At 53.6% G+C, this 11,679-nt stretch overlaps 1 protein-coding gene across 2 annotated transcripts; it reads left to right on the forward strand.

The window, feature by feature from the left end:
• The first annotated feature begins 688 nt into the window (after positions 1 to 688).
• On the forward strand, positions 689 to 11,366 carry LOC120921969 (complement C1q subcomponent subunit B-like). 2 transcript variants are annotated; one of them, XM_040334484.1, is made up of 3 exons: positions 689 to 919; positions 10,268 to 10,457; positions 10,535 to 11,366. In XM_040334484.1, the coding sequence occupies exons 1-3, from the start codon at positions 704 to 706 to the stop codon at positions 11,107 to 11,109; spliced, it is 981 nt and encodes a 326-aa protein (XP_040190418.1). In that variant the 5' UTR covers positions 689 to 703; the 3' UTR covers positions 11,110 to 11,366. The 2 variants fall into 2 exon arrangements, with proteins under 2 accessions (XP_040190418.1, XP_040190419.1); XM_040334485.1 differs by having other exon boundaries at positions 10,271 to 10,457.
• Positions 11,367 to 11,679: the final 313 nt, after the last annotated feature.

Consider the following 11,679-nt stretch of genomic DNA (forward strand, 5'->3'; position numbering starts at 1 on the left):
TGAGAGTATTCCCAGAGATGAGAGTATTCCCGGAGATGAGAGTATTCCCGGAGATGAGAGTATTCCCGGAGATGGGAGTATTCCAGGAGATGAGAGAATTCCCAGAGATGAGAGTATTCCCGGAGATGAGAGAATTCCCAGAGATGAGAGTATTCCCGGAGATGAGAGTATTCCCAGAGATGAGAGTATTCCCGGAGATGGGAGTATTCCCAGAGATGAGAGTATTCCGGAGATGAGAGTATTTCCGGAGATGAGAGTATTCCCGGAGATGAGAGTATTCCCGGAGATGAGAGTATTCCCGGAGATGAGAGTATTCCCAGAGATGAGAGTATTCCCAGAGAAGAGAGTATTCCCGGAGATGAGAGTATTCCCGGAGATGAGAGTATTCCCAGAGATGAGAGTATTCCCGGAGATGGGAGTATTTCCGGAGATGAGAGTATTTCCGGAGATGAGAGTATTCCCGGAGATGGGAGTAGTAGTGTCTCCTCTCTAACATTTGTCGGGTGGGGGAGGGGGGATCACATGGATGATAAGTGTGCAGCAGATCTATATTTCCCCTCCTGAGTGATTTGGTGGACAGGAAGTTTGTGGTGTGCAGAAAAATGTCTTCCCTCCAGAGACAGGACTTCATGCGGGGGAGGAGGGGGGCCCTCAGATTTCCTCATCGGGGATTCCGGGAAGAGGAAGAAGATGAGATTGTGAAATGTCAGATCTGCTGATTCTCCAAATCTCAGCAAACATTCCACTTCTTCTTTTCCCCGACAGATATCCGAGTGCGCGGCGCGTTCCAAACACCGACCAGCGACTACCGACCACTGCCAGAAACCACCGACTACCGACAACCAACGAGCAACCACCGCCAGAGTCCACCGACTACCGACAACCAACGAGCAACCACCGCCAGAGTCCTGCCACAGAGGTAAGTCACCAAAACCCACCAACCTGAATGTCACGTACCCCCTAACCTGTCTGCATCTATAGTCATGTACCCCCCTCACCTGTCTGCATCTATAGCCATGTACCCCCTCACCTGTCTGCATCTATAGCCATGTACCCCCTCACCTGTCTGCATCTATAGTCATGTACTCCCCTCACCTGTCTGCATCTATAGTCATGTACCCCCTCACCTGTCTGCATCTATAGTCATGTACCCCCCTCACCTGTCTGCATCTATAGTCATGTACTCCCCTCACCTGTCTGCATCTATAGTCATGTACTCCCCTCACCTGTCTGCATCTATAGTCATGTACCCCCTCACCTGTCTGCGTCTATAGTCATGTACCCCCCTCACCTGTCTGCATCTATAGTCATGTACCCCCCTCACCTGTCTGCGTCTATAGTCATGTACCCCCCTCACCTGTCTGCATCTATAGTCATGTACCCCCCTCACCTGTCTGCATCTATAGTCATGTACCCCCCTCACCTGTCTGCGTCTATAGTCATGTACCCCCCTCACCTGTCTGCATCTATAGTCATGTACCCCCCTCACCTGTCTGCATCTATAGTCATGTACCCCCCTCACCTGTCTGCGTCTATAGTCATGTACCCCCCTCACCTGTCTGCATCTATAGTCATGTACCCCCCTCACCTGTCTGCGTCTATAGTCATGTACCCCCCTCACCTGTCTGCATCTATAGTCATGTACCCCCCTCACCTGTCTGCATCTATAGTCATGTACTCCCCTCACCTGTCTGCATCTATAGTCATGTACCCCCCTCACCTGTCTGCGTCTATAGTCATGTACCCCCCTCACCTGTCTGCGTCTATAGTCATGTACCCCCCTCACCTGTCTGCGTCTATAGTCATGTACCCCCCTCACCTGTCTGCATCTATAGTCATGTACCCCCCTCACCTGTCTGCGTCTATAGTCATGTACCCCCCTCACCTGTCTGCATCTATAGTCATGTACCCCCCTCACCTGTCTGCATCTATAGTCATGTACTCCCCTCACCTGTCTGCATCTATAGTCATGTACCCCCCTCACCTGTCTGCATCTATAGTCATGTACCCCCCTCACCTGTCTGCGTCTATAGTCATGTACCCCCCTCACCTGTCTGCATCTATAGTCATGTACCCCCCTCACCTGTCTGCGTCTATAGTCATGTACAATCCCTCACCTGTCTGCATCTATAGTCATGTACCCCCCCTCACCTGTCTGCATCTATAGTCATGTACCCCCCTCACCTGTCTGCATCTATAGTCATGTACCCCCCTCACCTGTCTGCATCTATAGTCATGTACTCCCCTCACCTGTCTGCATCTATAGTCATGTACCCCCTCACCTGTCTGCATCTATAGTCATGTACCCCCCTCACCTGTCTGCATCTATAGTCATGTACCCCCCTCACCTGTCTGCATCTATAGTCATGTACCCCCCTCATCTGTCTGCATCTATAGTCATGTACTCCCCTCACCTGTCTGCATCTATAGTCATGTACTCCCCTCACCTGTCTGCATCTATAGTCATGTACCCCCCTCACCTGTCTGCATCTATAGTCATGTACCCCCCTCACCTGTCTGCATCTATAGTCATGTACCCCCCTCATCTGTCTGCATCTATAGTCATGTACCCCCCTCATCTGTCTGCATCTATAGTCATGTACTCCCCTCACCTGTCTGCATCTATAGTCATGTACCCCCCTCACCTGTCTGCATCTATAGTCATGTACTCCCCTCACCTGTCTGCATCTATAGTCATGTACCCCCTCATCTGTCTGCGTCTATAGTCATGTACCCCCTCACCTGTCTGCATCTATAGCCATGTACCCCCCTCACCTGTCTGCATCTATAGTCATGTACCCCCCTCATCTGTCTGCATCTATAGTCATGTACCCCCCTCACCTGTCTGCATCTATAGCCATGTACCCCCCTCACCTGTCTGCATCTATAGTCATGTACCCCCCTCACCTGTCTGCATCTATAGTCATGTACCCCCCTCACCTGTCTGCATCTATAGTCATGTACCCCCCTCATCTGTCTGCGTCTATAGTCATGTACCCCCCTCACCTGTCTGCGTCTATAGTCATGTACTCCCCTCACCTGTCTGCATCTATAGCCATGTACCCCCCTCACCTGTCTGCGTCTATAGTCATGTACCCCCCTCACCTGTCTGCATCTATAGTCATGTACTCCCCTCACCTGTCTGCATCTATAGTCATGTACCCCCCTCATCTGTCTGCATCTATAGTCATGTACCCCCCCTCACCTGTCTGCATCTATAGTCATGTACTCCCCTCACCTGTCTGCATCTATAGCCATGTACCCCCCTCACCTGTCTGCGTCTATAGTCATGTACCCCCTCACCTGTCTGCATCTATAGTCATGTACCCCCCTCACCTGTCTGCATCTATAGTCATGTACTCCCCTCACCTGTCTGCATCTATAGTCATGTACCCCCCTCACCTGTCTGCATCTATAGTCATGTACCCCCCTCACCTGTCTGCATCTATAGTCATGTACCCCCCTCACCTGTCTGCATCTATAGTCATGTACCCCCTCATCTGTCTGCGTCTATAGTCATGTACCCCCCTCACCTGTCTGCATCTATAGCCATGTACCCCCCTCACCTGTCTGCATCTATAGTCATGTACCCCCCCTCACCTGTCTGCATCTATAGCCATGTACCCCCCTCACCTGTCTGCATCTATAGTCATGTACCCCCCTCACCTGTCTGCATCTATAGTCATGTACCCCCCTCACCTGTCTGCATCTATAGTCATGTACCCCCTCATCTGTCTGCGTCTATAGTCATGTACCCCCCTCACCTGTCTGCATCTATAGCCATGTACCCCCCTCACCTGTCTGCATCTATAGCCATGTACCCCCCTCACCTGTCTGCATCTATAGTCATGTACCCCCCCTCACCTGTCTGCATCTATAGTCATGTACCCCCCCTCACCTGTCTGCATCTATAGCCATGTACCCCCCCTCACCTGTCTGCATCTATAGTCATGTACCCCCCCTCACCTGTCTGCATCTATAGTCATGTACTCCCCTCACCTGTCTGCGTCTATAGTCATGTACCCCCCTCACCTGTCTGCATCTATAGTCATGTACCCCCCTCACCTGTCTGCATCTATAGTCATGTACCCCCCTCACCTGTCTGCATCTATAGTCATGTACCCCCCTCACCTGTCTGCATCTATAGTCATGTACCCCCTCACCTGTCTGCATCTATAGTCATGTGTGACGGACTTTTTACCTATATGCTTCAGTTTAATCCTCCCTGCTCGTTTAAGGCTGTTAATTGTAATTACTCTTCTGCAGCTAGCCCTGTTTCAAATGCATTGTGATGGACTTTTTACCTATATGCTTCAGTTTAATCTTCCCTGCTTGTTTAAGGCTGTTAAGTGTAATTACTCTTCTGCAGCTAGCCCTGTTTCAAATGTTAATTGTTCTAGCCCTGTGTTTACTGTTTACTGTGATTAGATAAGTGGCTTGTGTTAATTATGCTGATTGCTTCCTTGTGATAATTATCTCTCTATATGCGGTGCCGAGCCGGCTAGCTACTGAGTAGTTCAAAGAAATATCTTTATTTCAAAGGAGCTGTATTGAAGACCCCCCCACTGTGTGAGGGGGGGCGGAGATTTGTCATTGTAACAGTTTTGGAAATGACATATAAGCTGTGTGTGATAACATTAAAGTCGGTGTTGTTCAAGCAGTAAGCTGGTCTCATGTGTGGCTTTCTGGCGATTCCAGGGATATCCCTCCTCGTGGAATATTGGGGTGATTTTCGTTATGGGAATAAGGGAACGTTGACGGGGATATCATACCGATACCGTCACAATTGGTTGGTAGCAGTGGGATTTTTCCCTTCTATTCCCCTTCACACCCGGATTCCAAGCAGACACTGGAAGAACTACTGGAAGTTCGTGGAAGGATTGCTAGCAACAAAACCAAGCGGGTCATCATGGCAGAATCAATAGAGCTAGACCAGGAGGACGGGATTGCAGCAACGCCAGCGGTACAAGAGATGGAGACACCAGTGATTCAGGAGGAGGAATCGCCAGCCAACAAGCTAATGAGAGAGAAGCTAGCGTGGTTCGGCCCGAACCCAACGCCAGATGTGGTACTGAAAGTGATGGACCTGTTAGCGGAGGAGGCTAAAGAAATAAGAGACGCGGAGCTACAGAAGGATAAACAAATAAGGGACGCAGAGCTACAGGAGGCTAAAGAAATAAGAGACGCAGAGCTACAGAAGGCTAAAGAAATAAGAGACGCGGAGCTACAGAAGGATAAACAAATAAGGGACGCAGAGCTACAGTTAAAACTGGCAGCAGTCCAACAAGCAGCCGCACCTTCTACGAACAGTGAGTACAGCACAGCAGACGCAAGGAAGATTCCGTTTAGCGCTTTTAAAGCTTTTGATGAAAAGGACTGTGAGATTGATAACTTCCTGGCAGACTTTGAGCGACAATGTAACCTGCACCGAATAGCTAGAAGAGACTGGGTCGCAATATTGTCAGGCAAACTATCAGGCAAAGCTTCTGATGCTTTCCGGACCGTGCCAGATCAGGATATCCATAGCTACGCCCGGGTTAAAGAAGCGCTCCTGGCTCGTTATGCAGTAACCCCAGAGTCCCACCGACAGAAGTTCAGGGACTCACGCAAAACCACGGAAGACTCTTACGCAGAATGGGCATGCCAGCTGTCCCTGTCGGCCTCTAACTGGGTTAACAGCAGCCAGGCCACCACCGCAGAGGACATTTTGCAACTAATGCTCCTGGAGCAATTTTACAATCACATCCAGACGGACGTCAAGGATTGGGTGAGAGATCGCAGGCCCATGACTCTACCAGAGGCCGCGAAGTTGGCGGATGAATATGCGGATACTCGCAAGACAAACCAGGTCACACCACGGGTACAACCCCCACAACCAACGGCGCCCTCACACCCACCAGCCGCTAGATACCAACCGCCTAACAGACCGATGACATATAGCCCTCGCTACCCACGCCAGGAGGACAATGAACAACGCTGCTTCCGGTGCAAACAGTTGGGTCACTTCAAGCATAATTGCCCCATGAATGACAACACCAGGTCAAATTGGTCTCAACCTGGGTACCGCCCACCAGCAGCAGCCCATTGTGTAGACTCGGCTTGGGATCCAAAGGAGCTGGGTCAGGAAGAACCATTGGGCACCCCTTACGAAGCCCTCATGGTACAATCTGTTATTACGGACAACAGGGAACACCATTGTCAGCTGGTCATGGGCGACAGCCCTGAGCCGGAGGGGCCCTGGAGGGAGCTGGGCAGAAAGAGGCACCGCCGGCCACCCTTCACGAAGAAGAGGTCCTGGAAGCCTTATAACAAGCTGACCTGGGAGGAGAAGAAGCGACTGGAGGAGATGGAATCGCAGCGGGCGCCCCAGATGCGGGCCGAGATGTTCGCCAAGGGCCCACCGGTGGCCCCTTACACCACCACCAGTTCCTGATGATGAAGGACCACGTGGAGAGCCTGCAGGACATGAGCAAGCAGGATCTGATCCGTGAGTACATAGAGCTGGAGGAGTGCATAAGCCGCATGGAGGAGGAGAACAACCACCTGAGGTCACAGCGGGCTGACCCCCCCAGGCTCCATGAATTGGAGATGGAGCTGGAGAAGCTCAAAGAGGAGAACCGGCGGCTGCGGAGGGAGCAGGGGGTGGCTGACCTTATGGGGCTCTGAGTCCCCTCCCCCCCCCCCCCCCCCCCCCCCCCCGGACTCTGAGCACCAGTGCTACAGCATTTCAACAAATATAACTTTTTCTTTTTATGAATCTCCTGTGACTGTCACTTCAGAGCCATAACCTGCCCCTCCCATAGTGGGACACCTAGATGGCGGCGCACAGACCCATTCGCCGTCTTCACACTGACTTCTGGTGACTTTGCAGATCGCACAAAGACTTGGGGACTGACCGGCGTGTGATCTGACGACCCGGTGGCATACCTGAGTCGGGAGCAGTTGTCAAGGGAGGTCAGTCATGCCAAATGGAGTTAACCTCGGACTTAAAGCTCTGAACCCGTCAACCCTACTGGACCAGGGAAGGTCCAACCGGGTTTGCCGGAGCAGGGAGAAAAAAGGGGGCCATTGTGACGGACTTTTTACCTATATGCTTCAGTTTAATCCTCCCTGCTTGTTTAAGGCTGTTAATTGTAATTACTCTTCTGCAGCTAGCCCTGTTTCAAATGTTAATTGTTCTAGCCCTGTGTTTACTGTTTACTGTGATTAGATAAGTGGCTTGTGTTAATTATGCTGATTGCTTCATTGTGATAATTATCTCTCTATATGCGGTGCCGAGCCGGCTAGCTACTGAGTAGTTCAAAGAAATATCTTTATTTCAAAGGAGCTGTATTGAAGACCCCCCACAGTGTGAGGGGGGCGGAGATTTGTCATTGTAACAGTTTTGGAAATGACATATAAGCTGTGTGTGTGATAACATTAAAGTCGGTGTTGTTCAAGCAGTAAGCTGGTCTCATGTGTGGCTTTCTGGCGATTCCAGGGATATCCCTCCTCGTGGAATATTGGGGTGATTTTCGTTATGGGAAGAAGGGAACGTTGACGGGGATATCATACCGATACCGTCACATCATGTACCCCCCTCACCTGTCTGCACTTCACAAACTTCACCCCCGATTCCCTGCTGGGTCCCTGGCCTGGCACTCCACAAACTTCACCCCCGCTTCCCTGCTGGGTCCCTGGCCTGGCATTCCACAAACGTCACCCCCGCTTCCCTGCTGGGTCCCTGGCCTGGCACTCCACAAACTTCACCCCTGCTTCCCTGCTGGGTCCATGGCCTGGCACTCCACAAACTTCACCCCCGCTTCCCTGCTGGGTCCCTGGCCTGGCACTCTATAAGCGTCACCCCCGCTTCCCTGCTGGGTCCCTGGCCTGGCACTCTATAAGCGTCACCCCCGCTTCCCTGCTGGGTCCCTGGCCTGGCACTCCACAAACGTCACCCCCGCTTCCCTGCTGGGTCCCCCTGGCCCTCCACAAACGTCACCCCCGCTTCCCTGTTGTGTCCCTGCCTGGCACTCCACAAACTTCACCCCCGCTTCCCTGCTGGGACCCTGGCTTGGCACTCCACAAACGTCACCCCCACTTCCCTGCTGGGTCCCTGGCTTGGCACTCCCCACACTCACCCACTGGGGGTCTTCACTTACCGAGCTCCCCGCCTCTCCCACTAGACTTCAGATCCCCCAAGCTCTTTCACTGTAGCACTCAGGATCTTCCTCAAGCATCACCCCCCCTTCCCTGCTGGGTCCCTGGCCTGGCACTCCACAAACGTCACCCCGCTTCCCTGCTGGGTCCCTGGCCTGGCACTCCACAAACGTCACCCCAGCTTCCCTGCTGGGTCCCTGGCCTGGCACTCCACAAACGTCACCCCCGCTTCCCTGCTGGGTCCTTGGCCTGGCACTCCACAAACGTCACCCCCGCTTCCCTGCTGGGTCCTTGGCCTGGCACTCCACAAACGTCACCCCCGCTTCCCTGCTGGGACCCTGGCTTGGCACTCCACAAGCGTCACCCCCGCTTCCCTGCTGGGTCCCTGGCCTGGCACTCCACAAACGTCACCCCGCTTCCCTGCTGGGTCCCTGGCCTGGCACTCCACAAACGTCACCCCCGCTTCCCTGCTGGGTCCTTGGCCTGGCACTCCACAAACGTCACCCCCGCTTCCCTGCTGGGTCCTTGGCCTGGCACTCCACAAACGTCACCCCCGCTTCCCTGCTGGGTCCCCCTGGCCTGGCACTCCACAAACGTCACCCCAGCTTCCCTGCTGGGTCCCTGGCCTGGCACTCCACAAACGTCACCCCCGCTTCCCTGCTGGGTCCCTGGCCTGGCACTCCACAAACGTCACCCCCGCTTCCCTGCTGGGTCCTTGGCCTGGCACTCCACAAACGTCACCCCCGCTTCCCTGCTGGGTCCCTGGCCTGGCACTCCACAAACGTCACCCCCGCTTCCCTGCTGGGTCCCTGGCCTGGCACTCCACAAACGTCACCCCAGCTTCCCTGCTGGGTCCTTGGCCTGGCACTCCACAAACGTCACCCCCGCTTCCCTGCTGGGTCCTTGGCCTGGAACTCCACAAACGTCACCCCCGCTTCCCTGCTGGGACCCTGGCTTGGCACTCCACAAGCGTCACCCCCGCTTCCATGCTGGGTCCCTGGCCTGGCACTCCACAAACGTCACCCCGCTTCCCTGCTGGGTCCCTGGCCTGGCACTCCACAAACGTCACCCCAGCTTCCCTGCTGGGTCCCTGGCCTGGCACTCCACAAACGTCACCCCCGCTTCCCTGCTGGGTCCTTGGTCTGGCACTCCACAAACGTCACCCCCGCTTCCCTGCTGGGTCCTTGGCCTGGCACTCCACAAGCGTCACCCCCGCTTCCCTGCTGGGTCCCTGGCCTGGCACACACAAGCGTCACCCCCGCTTCCCTGCTGGGTCCTTGGCCTGGCACTCCACAAACGTCACCCCTCTACCTCTGACCAGACTGGCGGAAACGTTACTTCTGGTTGGACTACAAGCCCGCAGTCCCAACCCTGCACTACTTCTGGATAGGCTCTCAGATAGATTTACAGCCAGATGTCCCCAGGATAGGCCTCAGGCTCTGGCCTAGCAGCCCGGGGCAATACAACACACGTCCACCCAGACAGCCGTCCAGGTGACACAGAACCCCCCGATCACCTGACTCCACCCAAATATATAGGTTCTCCCAGCAGGCCAAGGGACCCAACAAGATCTCTGTCTATTGGCTGAGACACCCCACATTCCTAATCTGTCCTTGCAATGCCCTCCTCTGATCTAATGCCACCAGATACCCGGCCACCCAGTGACAGAAGAGAGAAGTGCAGCAATTCCAGAATTAGGGTGAAATCAGTTGACCTCCTAATAATCGGCCAAGGCAACCCGGCCTAAACATCAGGGTGCTATAATGAGGAAGAAGTGATGTTGCCCATGGCAACAGCTGAAATGTTCCTTTTGATTCTCCAGCCATGGGCAGATTGGTTATGGTAGGAAATCAGAAGTCTATTATGGACAGGTGTCTCTTCCTAGGAATCTCTCTGGGAATCCTTGTTCCCCCATCCCCCGTTAGTTTCTGCCCTCCTGACTGACCAATTATTGTTTGTAGAACATGATCTGCTGGTAATTGAAGAGTTCATGGTGACAAGGCGGGGTGGGGGAGGTGAGGGTGCATGTTTCCAGGGTTATGCTCCGTTATTTGGGTGGGTGGGAAGGGAATCCTCCATGACGGGGGTCTCTGCAGATATTAATGGCCCCCATGTCTTCTCTTTTCAGCAGCTGTTCTTCTTGGACTCTACGATGGAGACCTGGGGGAGGCTCCTCAGACTGGGCCTCATTCTTCTCCTGTCCATCACCTTCTCAGAAGCACAGAGTTGCCAGGCCAACATGCCAGGGTTGCCCGGTGTCCCTGGTATTCCCGGACCAGATGGAAATGATGGAGTAGATGGGGAGAAGGGCGACGTGGGTGAGGACAATCCATCCAATCAGGAAAAGGGTTGATGGTGAAATGACCTCCTCCATTAAATGTCTTCTGTCTTGTAGGGCCACCTGGTGTCTTTGAAGGTTGGAACAAGGAGGAACTTCGTGGAGACCCTGGGCCTGCAGGAAACCCTGGAAAAGTGGGACCTAAAGGTCCAATGGGGCCCCCAGGACCCCCTGGGCCACTAGGTCAGAAAGGGAGGAAGGGGGACTCTGGAGAATACAAGACAGACGGCCATTCTGCCTTTTCTGTAAGGAAGATGTCCCCAGGATTACCCCGGAGAGAACAGCCGGTCCGCTTTGACCAGAGCCTCATCAATGTCAACAACCAGTACAATACCCTGACAGGGAAATTCACCTGCCAGTACCCGGGCATCTACTACTTCACCTACCATGTCACCTCCAGGGGTCACCTCTGCATCAACATCATGAGGGGCAAACCCGGCGCCATCAAGCAGAAGGTGGTGAACTTCTGTGACCAGGTCCTCAACATCTATCAGGTGACCACAGGAGGCGTGGTACTGGAGGTGCAGAAAGACGAGACCGTATGGCTGGAGACTACCGAGAAGAACAACCTGATGGCGACCGATGGGACCGATAGCATCTTCACTGGCTTCCTCCTCTTCCCGCTCTCCTGAACCCGGGGGGCAATATCTGTCAATCTGCCCCTTTGTCTACTTCCACCGAGAAATCCCTCCCAGATCTTACTTTTCACCCCAGTTTCAGATCTGTGCCCCGATTGTGTGACTGTCCCCCCAATCCATCTTCTGCCGCCCCCCCAGGCACCCTGCTGTTGCCCCATCTGCCACTTCCTCGCACTCCTCTGGGTCCGCCCCCTCCGATCACCTGACCTTCTGCATCTGTACCGCTGCCAATAAAATATGGCCATGACCTCTGATTGTGTGTATTGATGTGGGGGTGGGGGGACCTGGGCGGGTCTTCTGAAGAGATTGACGCATGCAGGTAATGGCCGAACGTTCGGTGTGACTCCTCCTCCTCCGCTCGTCATGTGCGTTCTATACGGCTGGAGTGAGAAATCTCTTCTCTTATTATTATGGGATGGAGAACATTCACTACACATCGCATTTACTTCTCAAGTCATATTTCATTTTAGTTTAAGGCCCACATTCTCAAAGGACTTACGACGGTGTAGCCGCACATTCGTAAGTCCGAATGTGCGCCGTCGTATCTATGCGGCTGATTCTTAG

This window comes from Rana temporaria (assembly GCF_905171775.1).
Source record: "Rana temporaria chromosome 10 unlocalized genomic scaffold, aRanTem1.1 chr10y, whole genome shotgun sequence".
Lineage (NCBI taxonomy): Eukaryota > Metazoa > Chordata > Amphibia > Anura > Ranidae > Rana > Rana temporaria.

Excerpts from the sequence above, each read along its gene's own strand:
- LOC120921969 (XM_040334484.1), top strand. The coding sequence starts at position 704 with ATGTCAGATCTGCTGATTCTCCAAATCTCAGCAAACATTCCACTTCTT. Across the intron at positions 920-10,267 it reads GCCAGAGTCCTGCCACAGAG|CAGCTGTTCTTCTTGGACTC; the intron begins GTAAGTCACCAA and ends TTCTCTTTTCAG. Across the intron at positions 10,458-10,534 it reads TGGGGAGAAGGGCGACGTGG|GGCCACCTGGTGTCTTTGAA; the intron begins GTGAGGACAATC and ends TCTGTCTTGTAG.